At 35.8% G+C, this 18316-nt stretch overlaps 3 protein-coding genes and 1 long non-coding RNA gene across 5 annotated transcripts; 2 read left to right on the top strand and 2 right to left on the bottom strand.

The window, feature by feature from the left end:
• Positions 1 to 341: 341 nt before the first annotated feature.
• On the bottom strand, positions 342 to 3422 carry LOC110912905 (exonuclease DPD1, chloroplastic/mitochondrial). Its single transcript, XM_022157736.2, has 4 exons — positions 3282 to 3422; positions 2321 to 2945; positions 879 to 1093; positions 342 to 768 (listed from the first exon to the last, which is right to left on the bottom strand). Exons 2-4 carry the CDS (start codon positions 2893 to 2895, stop codon positions 548 to 550), a joined length of 1011 nt encoding a protein of 336 aa, XP_022013428.1. The 5' UTR covers positions 2896 to 2945; positions 3282 to 3422; the 3' UTR covers positions 342 to 547.
• A 3686-nt stretch (positions 3423 to 7108) lies between these two features.
• Positions 7109 to 7621, bottom strand: LOC110910816. 2 transcript variants are annotated; one of them, XR_002576494.1, is made up of 3 exons: positions 7549 to 7621; positions 7366 to 7454; positions 7109 to 7300 (listed from the first exon to the last, which is right to left on the bottom strand). It is a non-coding gene; the product is annotated as an uncharacterized LOC110910816 (long non-coding RNA). The 2 variants fall into 2 exon arrangements; XR_002576495.1 differs by having other exon boundaries at positions 7561 to 7621.
• Positions 7622 to 11193: 3572 nt separating this feature from the next.
• LOC110910814 lies at positions 11194 to 12410 on the top strand. The gene is made up of 2 exons (XM_022155403.2): positions 11194 to 11307; positions 11806 to 12410. The coding sequence occupies exons 1-2, from the start codon at positions 11203 to 11205 to the stop codon at positions 12199 to 12201; spliced, it is 501 nt and encodes a 166-aa protein (XP_022011095.1). The 5' UTR covers positions 11194 to 11202; the 3' UTR covers positions 12202 to 12410.
• A 3067-nt stretch (positions 12411 to 15477) lies between these two features.
• Positions 15478 to 17047, top strand: LOC110912904 (GATA transcription factor 16). Its single transcript, XM_022157735.2, has 3 exons — positions 15478 to 15811; positions 16352 to 16456; positions 16539 to 17047. Exons 1-3 carry the CDS (start codon positions 15809 to 15811, stop codon positions 16833 to 16835), a joined length of 405 nt encoding a protein of 134 aa, XP_022013427.1. The 5' UTR covers positions 15478 to 15808; the 3' UTR covers positions 16836 to 17047.
• The last annotated feature ends 1269 nt before the right edge of the window (positions 17048 to 18316 follow it).

The following is an 18316-nucleotide window of genomic DNA, read 5'->3' as shown; positions in this document are numbered from 1 at the left end:
AACATGTAGGTGCATCTGGAAAGGTAGGATGAGATGGTTTTCAAAAACAAAAGGGTTTCATCTCAAGACATTATGGGGGAAGCCAATCCAGAAGCTATGTGTGGTTGAAGAATAGGTCTACGTTTAAATCCATACAGTGGGGGATTGGTGTAAATTTCCATTGTACATGTTGCAATTGTTGGTTCCTTACCCGTTTGGGTCGGGGCGTGTCTTGTATTGGCCTTTTGCCCTTTTGGGTCGGAGGCTTTTGTTTTAATGAAGTCAATTTTCAAAAAAATAAAAAAAAATAAAAAAAAATAAAAAAAAAAAAGAAGAAGATGTAGCAACAAGATACAATGAAGTTACAAACATACATAGACTTATCTTGAATATCTGGTTTTACAAGTCATGTGCAAGAAGCCAGTAAAAAAAAGGTAAAGATACTATAATTTCAACATACCAGAAGATGGATAAATTATAACCAAATATTTCTTTGATTAGTGAATCAATTACAATTACAACACTACTTGAAAGTTGAAACCCAAAGATGTAAAAACCAAATAACAACTTATCTTGAATTCTTCTTCTTTGCATTATTAATTATATCAGAAGCTGTAAATGAATAATTATCAAGAAGACAAGGAATCGTGAGTTTCAGGTCGCGGGTCATCTTCTGTAAAACCAACGCAAGAACATTTGCATCTGCCATGGCTCTGTGAGCGTTACCCGTTAGCGGGATTTTATAATGCTCCCTAAGGGCTTGAAGTGACCTTGAAACACGAGTCATTCCTGAACATATCATTAAACCATCATTTGCAGCCAATTGTGTGCATATAGAAACATAGGGGGTGGGGTGTTTGGACGTGTGTTTTGAAAGTGATTACATGAGACTGACTGACCTTCGGGTATCTTTAGATTCTTTAGCTCACGTGCTGGAGACATTGAATCCATAAAATGCCAATCTGATGGGATTTCATAGGAGCAGCGCTTGAATTCATTCATCAAGAAAGGGACGTCAAATGTTTTAGCGTTGTGAGCAACAAATAATGTTTGACCACCAGGTTTTTGTCGGCTTCTGACATACTGTAGCAATATGGGTATCAACTCTCTCATCCTGCATAATTTCATGTCTATAAGCTCAAAAGCATAATAATAACTAACGGGGCGTTTGGAAAGCAATTAGTTTGAATAATCCAAACTAGAGGTGGTATAAAATAGTATTTAGTGTCATTATGTCGTTTCAAGTTGTAATAGCTATATGTTTGGGTATTTGGCAAATTACCAAGATTATTTTGAGAATCAATAGATTAAGGGGGGAGACTATTTGCACAATTGGTGTGTAAATAGTCACCCCAAAAAGGGTTTTTTTGTCCTATATGCACACCCTGCAGTGTCGAGCTGTGGCCAAAGCGCGGCGTTTTGGTCCTGTCAACCAGACAAAGACTGACGAGTGTCTGACGGGTCTGTTGACCGGACCAAAACGCCGAGCTTTGGCCGTGTTTTGGTCCTGTCAAGCAGACACCCGGTCAGTCTTTTGTCTGGTTGACAGGACCAAAACGCGGCTAAAGCTCGGCGTTTTGATCCGGTCAACAGACCCGTCAGACACCCGTCAGTCTTTTGCCTGGTTGACCGGACCAAAACGCCGCGCTTTGGCCACAGCTCGACACTGCAGGGGACAAAAAAGCCCTTTTTGCTGTGCATATAGGCATTTGGGTGTGCCAATAGGTACACCCTAGATTAAGTGACCAAAACGAGCATTTTAAGAGAAAAGGAGAAACATTAAGTGAAATCACTTCCTAAAGCATACAAGAATAAAATGATTCTTCAAAGTGAGAACATAGTTGTCAATAGTGAATAGCGTGGTACATTGCGACAAGCTACCTGTATGCTACGTAGCGACAGTGACGAAATAGCGTCCGCTATTTCATGTATATAGCGATAAAGTAGTAGAAAATTTAAGCAATATTTTACATGTATATTTCATCAAATACGCTATTTTTACACGTATACTTCAGCTAAATACGCTTCTTTTGTCAATTGTGAAACAAAAAAAAAACCCTAATGGGCATCGCCATTTATATTTATCAAAATAAAAATAAAAAAAAATACAGAAAAAGTTGCCATTTGTCGCTAAACACCTTATAGCGCCATATGGGCGCATCGCTACGTAGCACACTATAGCCGCTATTGACAACAATGAGTAAGAAGCTTATAAAACTGTCTGCTGTATCTTACAATCCAAAAAACACAAGTTTGTATGGTTATACCCAAACATCCAAGAACAATTCTACAACGAAAATAAGCAACACAAAACTCAATAACTATAGATCATGAACGGTACCTTGGGACCGCAGTTGACTTGACCATACTCGATGAAATTCCATGGATGTCTGAATTCATCACAAGCATATCCGGATTTACAAGTGTCTGAAAAGTACTATCAACCCCCCCACTAAGATCTCGCAACGCAATCTCAATGATTCGATCTGCATCCCTTTTAAAACCAGTCGTCTCAATATCAAAGACAATAACCGTTACGCGCTTCGACACATCTTTGTTTTCACATATCTTTGGTTCTATATAAACACTTTTACACTCACCAATTTCTACCCTACCAGTATTTAAACTACTATGTGTTAGGCTTGACACATCGGTTATTTGTTGGCTAATGCTCGTTGTTTTTCTGCTTAACACGTTCTTCCCTTCCGCGTTTGTAGATACAGATTTCCGGGTCCATCTTCCATTGTTCCCGTTCCCGCCTTGAAGGGCATAAATATCGGGACCGAGTAACCGAAAAGTGGCAATCTTTTCTTGACTTTTGGTTAAAGTATTAACCTTTTTCCACCAAGAACCACAAAGGGTGTGAATTTGGCATCTTGGAAGCTGAAAATGTGTAAAGCACATTGCTGCTCTCATTTGAATTCAGACTATTGAAAATATACAACTGAATAATCAATTGGTTTAACCTGCAATCCATATTCAAGTAATTCAACATCAAATTTAGTTTTTTTTTTTTTTTTTTTTTTTTTTTGAAAACTGTAATTTCCCAAAAATATACAATTTTAGGGCTTTAAATTAATATCATGATTCCATTGTGCACAATAACATATGTATTGCTAACATCTCAAAATCATAACAATATATATATATGCATCTATAAAGAGAATTAAACGAAATTAATCAGATAACTTTAAAATTAGAAAATAAAATCACAGATTATAACGTGGATTAACAGAAGAAATTGTAAGGATTTGATTGAATTAAACAACGGAAATGATTTGGGGGAAGATATTGAGTGGTACCTGATGAAGGAGATTCGAAATGCAAAAGCGTATTCATGTAATAAATTAAATAAAATTGGAATGTGAGAAAACGAATTCAAGAAAGAAAGCGTGAAGAAATGGGAAGAATGAAACAAGTGTGTAAAACTGTCTATTCTCAAAATATCAAGGGATGAAGAAAAACCCTGTAATTGCGGATCGGATCTTTTTGGGCTAGATCCACTTCTTCCGGGCCAATACAACTTACACTACTCTCTAATTTTTTTTTTTTTTTAGTAAATTACTTTTTGAGTCCATGTGTTTTAGTGGTTTTAACCATTTGAGTCCAAAATCAAAAAGTTTAACGTCCTGAGTCCCTAGCCATTTATTTTATAACATTTTGAGTCCAATTTTGTTAATTTTATAACGATTTGAGTCCAAAAAATTGGACTCAAAAGGTTAAAATTTGGACTCAAAATGACTCAAATGGTTAATGAAAATGCTTATAGGGACTCAGGTCGTTAAACTTTTTGCTTTTGGACTCAACTAGTTAAAACCACTAAAACACAGGGACTCAAAAAGTAATTTATCCTTTTTTTTTAATTTTTTTTACCATTACCATGTTTCGGGGATCATAAATTTATTTAAACGGTTAACTTATACACACACTCTGGATTAAGTACGAGATCGGTAACGGTATCAGTACCGTATCGTATTGCAAAATATCGAAATTAAAATTGAGCTCCGCTTAAAACAAATAATGTATTCATGATGTTCGATAGATACAGATAAAATACCGAAAAATAATGGCAATAAAATCTCATCCTTACTCTAAACCTACTCCTATACATATATCAATGTTTACCATATATATGACAATAAAATCTCATCTTTATTCTAAACCTAGTACAATACATATGTCAATGTACACATATCAATGTTTACCATGTGATGATAACCGTCAACAACTTAGGTGGTGTTTGATTTCTAAAAAAGATCCGTGCAGACTATTCTGTCTACGCCGCGCAGACTCTTCTGTCTGCGCTGCGCAGACATTGTCATCTTTAAAAACGTATATGCGAGCTCTTTTTGGTGCAGACTTGGCTCAGTCATTTTTAACATATTCTAAGGTCTGCAGAGGGTTAACCACCACTACCGTCCCCCACCCACCACCGTCTACCATCACCGTCCACCACCACCACCCACCATCCACGTCCACCATCCACCACCACCCACCGTCCACGTCTACCATCCACCACCACCGTCCGCCACCAAAGTCCGTACACCACCACTAGTTTATTTTAGAAGTCTACATACATTAAAAAACAAACAGACTTCTTCTTGCAGACTACAGATGTTTGGTCCACCTCTTCTTCTATATATGTCTGCAGATGTAGTCTACAAATTACATATACATTGATGTTGCTAGATGCCTAGCTTACAAACCCTCTCATCACTACTTTATTGTATTGAATTCATGTAAAATTAACACTTGGATCTAAGAAATCGGTCAACTGGTCTAGTATATAATACAATTAGGTTATCACCCGTGAATATTCACGGGTAGCAAATGTAAAAAATATTAAATGCACATATATATTAATAGATGAAAAGTGCATGAAGAATAAGGTAAATTAATCAATGCTAACAACGTCTTGAAAATTAAGCACTTATAAAACGTAATAATAACAAAAGAATCTTGTTTAAATTCGTTATATCATAAGTAAAAGAATATTAAATAACTGAAGGGCAAACTTTTTCTTTAACTTCTTCTTTAAAATGTGCAAAACGTCGTTCAGGAGTACGGACCGAAGCTTCTATCCCTTTAAAAAGCATCATATCAAACTTTGACTCGGAAATCATGTCGAATATAATAAAGTGTTCATCTTCAATTTTCATGTCTTGTTTGATACGATTCCATCCGGTAGTCACATAATTATTTTGACCATGTTTTTCCATAACAACCAACCATGTATTGTTAGAAAAAGATGTTATAGTAACATGTTTCGTAGGTATTATGTTCTTCATCTTGTTATTAACAAAAAAATCTTTTGATAAGCAGCAAGAAAAACAATAAGTATTTTATGTAACGCCCTGTTTTTCGTAACTTTCCTTAATTAGAAAGCTTATCTTGTATTTCTATTTTTTGAAATCTTGTATTCCTTGTTATCGTATTTCGTTGTATTGTTGTAAAATCCGAGACGTTGATCGTAATAAAATTCGTTATTTCATACAAATTATGCCTTATTTAATTCGTGCATGCTTATACGTTATTCATTATACATGTGATCAGTGGCGGACCCAGGATTTTATTTCAATGGGGTCCATTTTCGGGTCGATCCTGATTCGGGTCGAGTTAAAGTGAGGTTTGAACTAGATTTTTAAAAAAAATAAGAAAAATGGGCTTATCAAGGATTGAACCCATGACCTCTTGGTGGAAAAGAAGGATATTTACCACTACACCAGTTTTCTTTTTATCTCTATGGTGTCCATCTAATTGTATTTATGGGGTCCATATACAATTTAATATACCGAATCTACTATTTTTTTTAAAAAGACTGGGGTCCAGGGACCCCGGTGGCACCAATGTGGGTCCGCCCCTGCATGTGACACATTATTCGTGATTCTTGCAAATACGTGTCATACATACTCAATTTATGCATGCTTTATACATCGTTGAACATAGACGATACTTATTCACGACTCATATACTTATATCATACTTGTTTATACTTGTTCATATATTAAAATTACATAAAACCCCCTTGGAATATACCTTTTATGCTTAAATCACCTCAAACTTATCAAATATAAACATAAGGGGTTAAACTTGCCAAAAATGAAACTTAAATCTGGAATTTGGACCCGTCGCGTCGCGCGACGGGGATGTTGGCTTGTGGTCGCGTGATGCGAGCCCCCCCGATTCGCAGAAAGTTTCTATCAGCTCATGGAGTGGGCACTTGTGTGTTTGTTTGGTTGTGTTTCTTGCATTTAAACACCACCTAACTCACCCTAAAGCTCAACTATAAAACACACCTCTATCCCACTCATTTTCCACTTTACAAACACTTCAATCTCATTCTCATTCTCAAAACACTCTAAATCAGCTGAGAAATCAGATTCAAGGCAGAGACATTTAAGTTGCAAAAGTGAGTTCATACTCACCTTTCTTCTATCTTTCTTCACTTCTTCTTCCTCTACAAAGTATGGAACACCTCTAGGAGTGTTTCCACAAGGTTTTCCCTGAAAAACCAAGGTGGAGCATCACCATTTTGAGGCCCAAATTTCTGTTTTGGAAGAAAACTTTATAAAACTTTCTTTAATCTTGAGTTTTCTTCAAACAAACCTATGTTCTTATGCTCCTAACCAAGTCTTTGATTAGTGAGCTTAAACAAGGTTGTTTCATACAAATTAGGAGGTGTTTATTCACTCCAAACTTTCTGTTTTGTAAGGGTTTTAACCACAAGTGTTGTATCCTTTCAAGCTTGTTCATGTAACAAGACTTGTGTTTGGTTGTGTGTGATTATTTGGAGGCCTTGGCCATCCTACTTTCAATCCACCACCTCACTTGATGATTTCCCTCTTAGTTAGTGTGTATATTAGCTTTCTATTTCATTCATGACCATCCTTGTTGTCCTTGTGACAACTTGTGCATTGGTGAATCTACGAAAGAGGTTTTAAAGGAAGGTTATCCTCCTACCTCCATGCATGTACTGATACCGAACATGACCGTACCAGTATTTTTGATACCAGTATTGGTTTGGTACCGGTTGACACCAAGCTTATCCCAACCCGTGATACTAAAGAAATCATTAAAGTTAAGAAAAATTTGAAAATGTATAAAAATTAACTAGTAGAAAACCCGCGCGATGCAGCGGGGGCGACATTTTATATTGCGGTACTGGTTTCTTATCCTATAACAATTATTGTAGCATCATTGTGGTAGATATACGTCATAAACATTACACATTGTCATCAGAAGTGCCTAGATCAATAACTTGGCTCCATATCCATTCAGAGAGCCTTTTTTTCATCTTTCTTTGAGTTTCAAACATCTAATCCTTAAAAAAAGGTGCAAAATTTGAATACACAAGTTAAAAGAAGATTAAATAAATATTAATATTACCTCTTTACTGAATTCACGTTAAAGATCAAACTTGTGTGAACTAAACATTGCACCATAACAAATGATCTAAGACTATTATCGTCATCATCCTGCAATAAAGCACATACAATATACCACATAACATACGAAACGTGTTAATATAAAAGCTATACAAAAAAAACTTAACCTTAAAAAAAGTACAACCTTAGACACAACCTTAGACGATTGTACGGCTATTGGTTTGTTCAAATCAGTATATTCTTCATCGAAATAAATCTGCAAAAAGAAAAAAAGTTAAGATTTACATAGGAGTAAAATAAAATCATATGTGCATTTGTTTTCATGAAAACATGTTAATATATTAGATCTATATATAATATCAACTTCTAAATAAAATATGTTAAATGTAACAATTAACACAATGAATTACCAAACAACACACAAACTATATAATCATAACTCGAATATATAAAAAAGGTATAATTAGTAAAACATAAACTAACAAAGAACTAACCTTAGAAGCTTCAATCTTTAAAGTTATATTTGGATCCATGCCTAAAAGATATAGAAAATGAAATATAGGTGTGTATTGCTATGTATTTAACGGATAAACTCTAGTTGTGCACTTTAGGGTTTAAATTTTAAAAGTTTATTTCCCGCTTGGTTAAGTATAAGAGTTTTTCACCCCTTTAAATTAGAAAGATTTGTTGATATTTGACTAAAGTGTAAAAACATGTTTAATCAATTAGTTTTTAATTTTATTTTTTGTTTTGTTAAATTTGTTAAAAAGACCCCCTTTAAATTAGGAAACTAAAATGTAAAAACATGTTTAATCAATTAGTTTTAAATATTTTTTTACCGTACTTTTATTTTTTATTTTGTTAAACTTGTTAAAAAGAATCCCTTTAAATTCGGAAGATTTGTTGATTAAAACACATGGTTAAAATCTTAGTTAAACTTGTCAACAAGAAACCCCTTTAAATTGGGAAGTTTAGTTGATTAAAACACATGTATAAAATCTTACATGTATATCCATAATTTTTTTCTCTGAGATGGTGAGTGTGTGTTTATGATAAAAAAAAATTGGTTAATAATAATTATGATAATAAAAGATAGTTATATAATAATACGTTTGATATTAACTTATATGTTTCATATCCATACACCAAGGTAATTGCTAGAAAGGTATTTATAAAATTGCACTTCCAATTGGACATCTATGAAAATTTTATTCGGATCACCCCATTTTTCACCACCTTCTTTGTGATTAATTTAAGTTAAATTGCTACAAAAGTTGATATTGACCAAGACACTTCTACCACTCTTTTGCCGACTATATTAGTTGTTATTTTCTTCTTTAATCACTTGTACAGTAAAGCATCATTAACTTGTATCTTTTAATCCGTGCGTCGATATTGAGCAAGAGCACTATCGAAACGTCGACAAAAATGTGTAGATCGTCATGCTATCTTTGGATTTTTTTAAACATTATAGTTTATAAGATATGTCAAGAATACGTAAAAAAATTATAAGTTTGTTGTGCAGGGGGAAAAGTGTAACTAATTATCTATAATTTTATTAAAAGTCAGGGATTTTAAGTGTAATAAACTTAGAGGGTTAAAAAATAAATAGTGTTTAAAAGACCAAATTACCCTCATTTTAGGGGTCTATCTATAAATAAAGGGGGGAAAGTTCTTATTTTTTGGTATCTTAAAATACCCCTCCCTCATGCATTATAATATAGTATAGATTAGTATTATAATATAAAAATAACTATTCATAAGTTTGTATTATTAATATACAAGATAAATATACAGGATAATTTAGATCCTTTTTTGTTTTTTATAATTTTTAAAATACGATGGCCGAGCTTATTTTTATATGCGAGTAGATATACTTTTTTTTCGAACCCGATTGTCAGTAGTATTGTACAAGCGATTGAAGAACAAACATACTGTTATCAAATTTATCTCACATGTAATTTTTTTTATAAAATAATGTTTATTTTTTCTTTATTCTAATATACCGTTGCGACGTTTTTATTTTTATTTTCGTTTCGATAAAAGTTCGCTTCAAAGTCGAACGAGTCAAATATAATTAAGAGAAAATTTCACTTTTTGTCCTTTATGTTTCCACTGAATTTTGACACGTGCCCTTTAAAAGTTTTAGTTTCAATTTATGTCCAAAAAACACATGTTTTATATCACTCTATGTCCTTTACACCAAACTGAGTTAATTTACCCAGTTAGGTTTATTTAATCCAAGGGTATAAATGTCATTTGAAGTTTGATTGCAGCTGTGTGCCTTTATATTCTTCACAACGCATAGTTTTACTCGATTTAAAATCAACGGCCCACGTTTCAGCTTCATCTAAATGCAGCCTACCGTTTTTCGACGAAAAAGCGTGAGCCAAAACCCCCCAAAACGCCGTCAAACGGCTCTCCATCACCATGGTCGCCTTTATAAAATACGATTTTTATATCGGCGGTTGAGTAATCATCTGACTTGGTGAAGTTCACCGGAATTACAGTCGACCACTGCGAAAAAAACCACCGGAAAGCGTCTCGGACGTCGTCGGAGCTTAAATAATCAATCATATGATTACCGGAAAAGGCGTACGTTAGCGTCATGTGCGCCGATCTCCCCCACCGCGGCTCACCAGAAAAGTAGGCATAGTGTTTGCTAACGGGGATATTTATATCCTTGCATTAAATAAATCTAACTGAGTAAATTAACTCAGTTTGGTGTAAAGGACATAAAGTGATATAAAACATGTGTTTTTTGGACATAAATTGAAACTAAAATTTTTAAGGGCACGTTTCAGAATTTAGTGCAAACATAAAGGACAAAAAGTAAAATTTCCTCTATAATTAATCTTTATTACTTTGACGGCGAACTGACATCTCATGAAGAGTGTTGAGCATCCTTGTATTCAAAATAGAGTATGGTCTTTTTGTATAGCAAGCTATTGTAAATGTCATTGTTAGGGGACTCGGGGCGGGCACGTTATCGGCAAGTTCCACGCGTGATGGATGTTTAGCACACCGCCGCCGCCCCTAGTTTAACGCGTGTTATTATTAACGCGTTCTGCACATAACGCGTTGAAGAATTGAAAATTCGAACGTTTTTTTTTTGACCGTTTGTTTATTCATTAAACTTTTTATATAAATACCACATATATCTAAACAAACTCAAAAACCTCTCACAATTCTCACACAAAAAATTCAAAAAACTTTCAAGTATTTTCACACTCATTTTTTTAGAAATATGGAAGGTTCAAGCAAGAGAGGTGGTGGATCGAAAAAAAGAGGTGGCGGTTCGGGTACGAAGAAAATAAGGCCCAAGGTTCGAGCTAATCTTGGTGAGCCCGCTCGATTTAGGTTGCAAGACGAACCCGACCAAGTCCCACCCTTTCAAACCCAACAATATCCACCCTTTCAAACCCAACAATATCCACCCTTTCAATCGCAAACGTACCATAACCAACCGTTCGTTCCACCGTTTCAACCTCACCAATTTCAATCGCAAACGTATCAAACCCAACCCCACGCACTCGACCCACTACTAGAAGACAACACCCTCCTTCATCATTTTGCAAAAGCGTGGCATGAACCACGTGAACCACAACAAAGTGTTGACGAGGACGAGGAAGAGGAAGAGGAAGAAGAAGCGGAGGAAGAGGAAGAGGAAGAAGAACAAAATGTTGAGGTTCAAGAAATCGCTCCAATCGGCCGACAACCTTGGACGAGCGAGGAGGAGGTGTCGTTGACGAAGGCGTATTTGCACATCTCGGAGAGTAGGAAACACGGGAACGAGCAACGAAGAGATGCGTTTTGGAGACGGGTTATTAATCATTTTATGAAACTTCCCGGTGCAAATGTCCGAAACATGGACAAAATGACGTCGAAGTGGACGGATTTGAACCGGAAAATTAGCCAGTTCAACGCTTGTTTCATTCAAAAGGTATGTTTTTTTTATTAAAAACAGTTTATAAAAAAAACAGTTTTTTTATAAAAAAACAGTTTTTTATAAAAAACAGTTTATAAAAAAACAGTTGTTTATTAAAAAAACAGTTTATTAAAAACAGTTTATAAAAAAAAACAGTTTTTTATTAAAAAACAGTTTATTAAAAAAACAGTTTTTATATAAATAACAGTTTATAAAAAACAGTTTATAAAAAAAACAGTTTTTTATAAAAAAACAGTTTTTTTCATAAAAAAACAGTTTTTTTCATAAAAAAACAGTTTATAAAAAACAGTTTATTAAAAAAACAGTTTTTTATAAAAAAACAAGTTTTTTTATAAAAAAACAGATTATTAAAAAAACAGTTTTATAAAAAAAACAGTTTTTTATAAAAAAACAGTTTTTTTATAAAAAAACAGATTATTAAAAAAACAGTTTTTTATAAAAAAACAGTTTTTTTGTAGAAAACAGTTTTTTAATATTTTATTTTTTTTGTAGAGCCGAAACCCACAAAGTGGAGCGAGCGAGGCGACGATCATGCAACAAGCCACCGAAATGTATTGCACAACGTACCATAAGAGAACTTTTCCACACGTGGCGGCATGGGAAGTTGCGAGACATCACCCGAAGTGGGTCCCCGTTGAGTTGGTTGACACGCGTGGTCCTACGGCTCCAAAAAATCGAGGCGGTTCGAAAAGATCAAAGACATCCGATTCGGGGAACTACACGACTTCCGCGTCGGATAACTTGCCCCAAATGAACTTAAACGACGAGCCTCTAGACGAACCCCTTGACGAGCCCGTTGAGGAAGATACACCCACAAGGCCACGACGCAGACGAGGTGGTGATTCGTCAAGCAAAAGGGAAGGAGGCGGTGGCGGAGTCGATTTTTAGAATCGAAGAGGAGAAAATGACCCAATACAAGATGGCCGAACAAAGAAAAGAAACAATGATGACCCTAAAAGTTGAACGGGAGCAGGCGTACAAGGAACACTTGAAAACGATCGAAAGACAAAATGATTTAAAAATCTTGTGTGAAAAACACGCCCATCTCGACGAACCGTTCAAGTCAATTGTCATCGAACAAAAGCGCGCGATTTATGCAAAGTGGGGTTGGGAGATGCCATCGGTTTAGTTGTTTTTTTTTAAATCGGTTTAGTTGTTTTTTTATTTGGTTATGTAATTTTTTTTTTAAAGTTTAATGAAATTTATAATTTAGTGTTTTATTTTTATTTTCTAATTTTAAAATGAAAATTAAAAAAAATGGGAGTGATAGAATCCATCACTAGTGATTCCACCCTAGTCCATTTCTATCACTAGTGATAGAAATATGGTTGATGACATGTCATGATTTGATTGGAGAGTGAGAGTGATAGAATCCATCACTAGTGATTCCACCCCTAGTCCCCTTATGACAAACAAGCCAATTCAGACCAAATAAATATTGTCAATAGTATTAGAACCATTTCTAATATTCATTTTATGAATTTTTATCGATATTAATAAACCTAAGATATCATTTGTAGCACATCACGATTTTAACTTTTTAGTTTTCTTCTTTTGTTGATATATTGATTTCCGATACCATACCCTAATAACGGGCATTAGAATTCCTTGTAATACACCATACCATACCCTAATAATGGGCATTAGAATTCCTTGTAATACACATAATGACGTATAATGGATAAATTACCTTTTTTATTGTCAATGTTTACTCATACTGTATTACACCAATAATCCTAAATTAATCATCTATGCCTATGTTTGAACCAGGGAACTTGCGTTTAAAAGGAAATGCCTCTATCAAGTAGGCTAGCCCTCGTTGCCGTTGACGGATAAATAACTAGATTAATAATAATGAGTTAAATTATTCTACAAAGTCTCCTAAAAGTAAGAAGACATTATAGAGTGACAAATGTTCAAAAACAAAAAACATAAACTCACTACACCCCCACCACCACCACCATACAAAAACCTAAAAAAACTATACCTCACAAAAAAACCCCAAAAAACCTAACCCACCACCCCTCAAAAACCTATAAAAAAAACCTAATCACACCACACAAAAAAAAAGCTATTTTTTTTTGTGTGAGTGATAGAGGTGGGGCCATGGGGTTTAGGTTTTTAGGCTGTGGGGTATGGTGGGGTGGGGGTTGGGGCATTAGTTGACACGTGGCTGGCTGAGGGGGGGGGGGAGGCAGACATGGGCTAACCTACATTCAACACGGTATGGTGGGGCGGGGGTTTGGGGCGTGAGTTTGACGGGCTTCGCTGGGCTGACCCGCTGGGCTATATGAATATTATTTAAAACAAAAAATTTAATTTTTTTTTAATATTTTTAAATAAAGAAAATTACAAAAAAAAAATTCCTAACTTTTATATTTGTTTTTTATCTCTTCTCTCATCGCCAAGATTAGTTGTAACTCTTCACCCTGTAGGTGATCAATGGGCTGGGATAGAAATTTCAAATCATCCCGTTTTTGTTTCGCTGCATCTTTAGCGGCATCTCTAGCTTCTTTGCTCCTTCGTATTTCGGCCCTTTGTTGTTGGAATACGTTGAATATATCCATCTTGCATGAAATGTCATCCAACTGGTCGCTGTATATTCCCCTACTCGACCCCGAACTCCCAGCTGAAGGCGATGCCGTACCAGATCTTGATTTTTGAGCACGCTTTCTTGAGGCATTTCTTCCATACTCAGGCCAGTTTGGGCTTGGCGAATCATCCAAAAGGTCATCAAACTCTTGATCTCGTGCATCAGATTGGGCTTGGGACGAGGCCCTTGACCTTTTGGAAGATGAGTTAGTTTCGCTACCAATGGGGATACTCGCCCACTTTGGATGAAACTTACAAATCTCCCAACAATGCATGAAACGGAAGTCGGTCCCCACATTTGATTTGAATGTGCACACTACATTTGTCAAAATATCGGCTTCGGTTTCACCACTTTTTGGGTTTTGCTTTGCTTTATTTAAAAAACCACTATATTTTGTAAGTTGGGTGCTTATCTCGCTTCACTTTGAGGATAAGCTATCGTTTTCACGATAAGGCTCCCTTCCCATTTCTTCATGGAATAGTCTACTAACCGATTCCCACAGGGCGGTTCGATGTTGCGAATTTCCTATTTTAATAAAAACAAAATTTAATATATTACAAACTTATATAAAAAATAACCATTAATAAAAACAAAGGTTAATAATACCTAAAGTTGAATGTTGAGATTGTTGACACCAAGCCCTCGCCAATGCAACTTCTTCAGCAACGACCCATTTTAGTTGTTTTCATTTGACGGTTTCAACTACTTTATCCGCCTCGGTTTTTTTCTTATGACTTCTCTTTTTTATGGGTTTCGATGCGGAAGGACCATCGTTGGGTGGTTGAGTTTCGGGAACGGTTTCGTTTTGTGAAAGGTCGATGGAGGTTGGTGAAAGGTTGATGGGCGATTGTGTAAACGGGGTAGGTATCGAATCATCGGAGTGTGGGAAGTTAGTAAACAAACGATTCCCAAGAAGCGATGCATAACTCGCTTCATGGGGCATAGAAGAGTGTATGAAAAATGGACGAGGCATTGGACGATTGGGTAGTGGGCTAGGATTATTTTCTTGGAATGCATACGGGTTGGTCAGGTCAAAAGGACGGTTGTAAGGATGCATTTTTTCGTTTTGTAGAAGAAGAATTGAAGATGTATAAAAGATGTGGTTGAATGTGGTAAAAAATGGAAGAAAAATGTGAGTTTTATAGTGAAAAATTAAATTTTTTTTAACATAGCCGTTGGCCAACGGCTATTTATTTTTTGCCATACACAACCCGCCATGTCAGCTTGCTTCCCCCGCCCGGCTTGAAACCCAAGCCACAAGGGCCACGCCCTAACCCAAGCCCACCCGGGGTGATGCCTTAGGCGTTTTCCCCCAACCCAAGCCCCATACCCCATGACCTTAGGTAGCGGTGGATATATATAATATATATATATATATATATATATATTTTTGGTACAGTGGATTTATTTTTAGAATCTTTATACATTTCTAATAATTTTTAGAATTTTTTGTATTTGATCCGAAACCTAATAAAAATAATAATAATTTATAGTTTTGGAGAATCTAAATAGATAAGGGACATATACAATGCTGACATACAGCATCCTCCCCAGTGACAAACAGTGACACGTGGCAACTGCACCTCTATGTAGCCGCACCGTATATTTTCTGTGGGTTAGTTTCGTCACTATCACATACCTCTTCCCAAGGGTTAGGGTTTTCCCATCATCCTGCCTCTTAATTTCAGCCGTCCGATCATCATCATTCCCCACCACCTCTGCCCCTGCACTATTTAACTCTGCACACTCACTGTCGCTTCATTCATGTCGTTCCACTTTCGCCGCCACTCTCTTTTCTCTGCTTCTATTCACTCGTCAAACTCTGCTTTCTAATCGATTCGATTTCACATTTTAGTTTGTGATTCGCAATTTGCCGGTGAAGTACGATCAGACGCTAGAGAAATGGTTAGTGATTTTGATCTTCGAATTTAGGTTTTTTGATCGATGTTTGGTCTGGATTAGTATCTATCATTTGTGTATGATGTTTTTGAAGCTTGAATTTAGGTTTTCTGATCGATTTTTCTCTCGATTTATAATGTTTATAAACCTCTGGTTTTTAGTTTTTTTTTTCTCTCAATTGTATCGTTCCTGTGTATGACGATTCCTCGATTTGCATCGTTCATGACTCCAATTTAGGTTTTTTGATCGATTTTTTCTCTCAATTTGTACTGTTCATGTGTGTGATGTTTCGGATTTTAGTTTTTTCGATTGATTTTTTCTCTCAATTTGTATCGTTTTGGTTTTTTGATCGATTTTTTCTCCTGATTTATATTGTTCATTTTGTATGATGCTCGAATTTAGGTTTTCTGATCGATTTTGTCTCCAATTTGTATCCAATTTTAGGTTTTCTGATCGATTTACCCTCTCAATTTGCGTCGATCATGTATAAGTTGTATCTGAAGCTCGAATTTCAGTTTTCTGATGAATTTTTCTCTTAAATTTCAGGAATCCGTGACTTTTACAGAGACGATAGGCAAGGACGAGAAGCTTTGCTTCGATTGCAAAACCTCCAAAACGCCGTTGTGGAGGAGCGGTCCGGCCGGTCCAAAGGTGCTTTTGTTTCCTGTCTCTTTAATTCCGATTTAAACATTTCATGATCTGTTGGATCTAATTCAATCTGTTTGATTCACAGTCGCTATGTAATGCTTGTGGAATTAGGTTTAGGAAGAAGAAGAGTTTACCAACATCAGATAAGAAGAAAGAGAAACCACATCCTTCATCTTCTCCTTCACCGAGTTCATCCGCAGCAACCGATGATAACATGACGAGTTTGAGTTCTCGAAAACGAGAGATCAGTGAGGATGATTTGAGGATAAAAGTGGTGTTGCAGAGGCCTAGATCTCCGATGAAGAAGATCAGGAGGATTGAGAGGAAGTTTGGGGAAGTAGAACAAGCTGCTTATTTGTTGATGTGTTTATCTTGTGGGTAAATATTTAAGTGTTTGTGTTAATGTTGGTATTTTTTTGTTGTGGTGGTTAGAAATAGAAATATCTATAGTGGTTAGTTATTAAGGAAAATGTTACAAGTGAGAATACAAGTAGTGGTGTATAGGGGTGTAGGTATGCCCTTTTCTATGTTGGGGGTAAAAATGTAGATGTATTTACCAACTTTTGACTGGAATAGAATGTCCTTTTTATCGATTTTGTTCATTTTTTTTAATTAAATTTTTGTAGTCGGCATGAGCCAAAATCGATTTTTGTTAGAATTCCCATTTGTGTGATATTTGTGTGATATTAGGGTGTATATAGGCAATGAAGGATTTGGACTAAACCTTGTATGAGATTATTAGTTCGATTCCTGAGCGCAATCGGGTTTTCGTCCCATCGTGTGTTATGTCAGAGAATCTCTGCTCTTGTGTGGCACAACGACTGTCAAATAGTTGCCGACGGTATGGTTTTTCTCAGAGGAATGCCCAAAAAAGCCAAATTTTGAAGTAAGCGTGGCTGATTAAGACAACTGGCCAGAGTGGGGCAATACGGGGCCGAATAAACAATTAAATCGCCTTGATAAATCCAAGATATGCAGAACGTGAAACGAGATTCCCAGGTTGAAACCCAAATCGAAAATATGAAGAAGCTAAGAACGGGGTCGCAGACTTTCATTATGATTGCTCTTCCAATTGACGGTTTCCATACTTCCAATGATTTGGCCCTATATTTCCAATCCCGGACTAATTTACTGGTTGTAGGGGTGTTCATGAGCCGAACCGAACCGAACCGAATGGAGGTTTGCTCGTGCTCGGTTCGGTTTGAAACCGAGCCGCTCGGTTCGGTTCGGATTTAGGAAATCGAGCGGAAATCTTATGCTCGTGCTTGGTTCGGTTTAGAACCGAGCCGTTCGGTTCGGTTCGTTTTTGCTCAGTTTTATTTAGCATTCCTACACAGCCATTCATTCACCAACTTATATGTCTCACACACACTTTAACAATTTAACAAAATACAAAGATAAAAAGTCTCACAAAAATAAACACAAAATATCATCCAAATGTTTAATGTTTAAGAACAACTAAAATGCAAATAACTTCAAAAACACGCGTTAAAGTCATTCCAGACATCTTCAATCAAAAATTGAATTCAAAACATAAAATTTGATACAGTAACATCAATTCAAACCCATAAAACACCCCTCTTTTTTTGAACCGAAGAGTTGAGAGAGATTAGGGTTTTGTTTCTTTTTTTTGAACTGAAGATATGAAGATAGGAGGATTTTAGGGGCTGGATATGCTACATGTTTATTATATTTAATAAATATAATATATATGTATAATAATAAAAATAAATTCGATCGAAACCGAACGAGCGATGAGCGAGCGTACCTATGCTCATGCTCGGTTCTTTTTTAAACCGAACCGAGCTGCTCGGCTCGGTTTTAACCGAGCAAGGAATCGAACGAGCAAATTTCCGAGCTTTT

Source organism: Helianthus annuus, chromosome 11 (assembly GCF_002127325.2).
Source record: "Helianthus annuus cultivar XRQ/B chromosome 11, HanXRQr2.0-SUNRISE, whole genome shotgun sequence".
Lineage (NCBI taxonomy): Eukaryota > Viridiplantae > Streptophyta > Magnoliopsida > Asterales > Asteraceae > Helianthus > Helianthus annuus.
This window is presented reverse-complemented; position numbering and strand designations above follow the sequence as displayed.

Bases quoted from the DNA above. Each gene is read 5' to 3' on its own strand.
- LOC110912905 (XM_022157736.2), bottom strand. From the start codon at position 2,895: ATGAGAGCAGCAATGTGCTTTACACATTTTCAGCTTCCAAGATGCCAA. The intron at 1,094-2,320 runs GTACCGTTCATG...GAAATTATGCAG, and splicing joins AAGTCAACTGCGGTCCCAAG to GATGAGAGAGTTGATACCCA. The intron at 769-878 runs GTCAGTCAGTCT...TGATATGTTCAG, and splicing joins GAATCTAAAGATACCCGAAG to GAATGACTCGTGTTTCAAGG.
- LOC110912904 (XM_022157735.2), top strand. The intron at 16,457-16,538 runs GTGCTTTTGTTT...TTTGATTCACAG, and splicing joins GCGGTCCGGCCGGTCCAAAG to TCGCTATGTAATGCTTGTGG.
- LOC110910814 (XM_022155403.2), top strand. From the start codon at position 11,203: ATGAAACTTCCCGGTGCAAATGTCCGAAACATGGACAAAATGACGTCG. The intron at 11,308-11,805 runs GTATGTTTTTTT...TTTTTTTTGTAG, and splicing joins ACGCTTGTTTCATTCAAAAG to AGCCGAAACCCACAAAGTGG.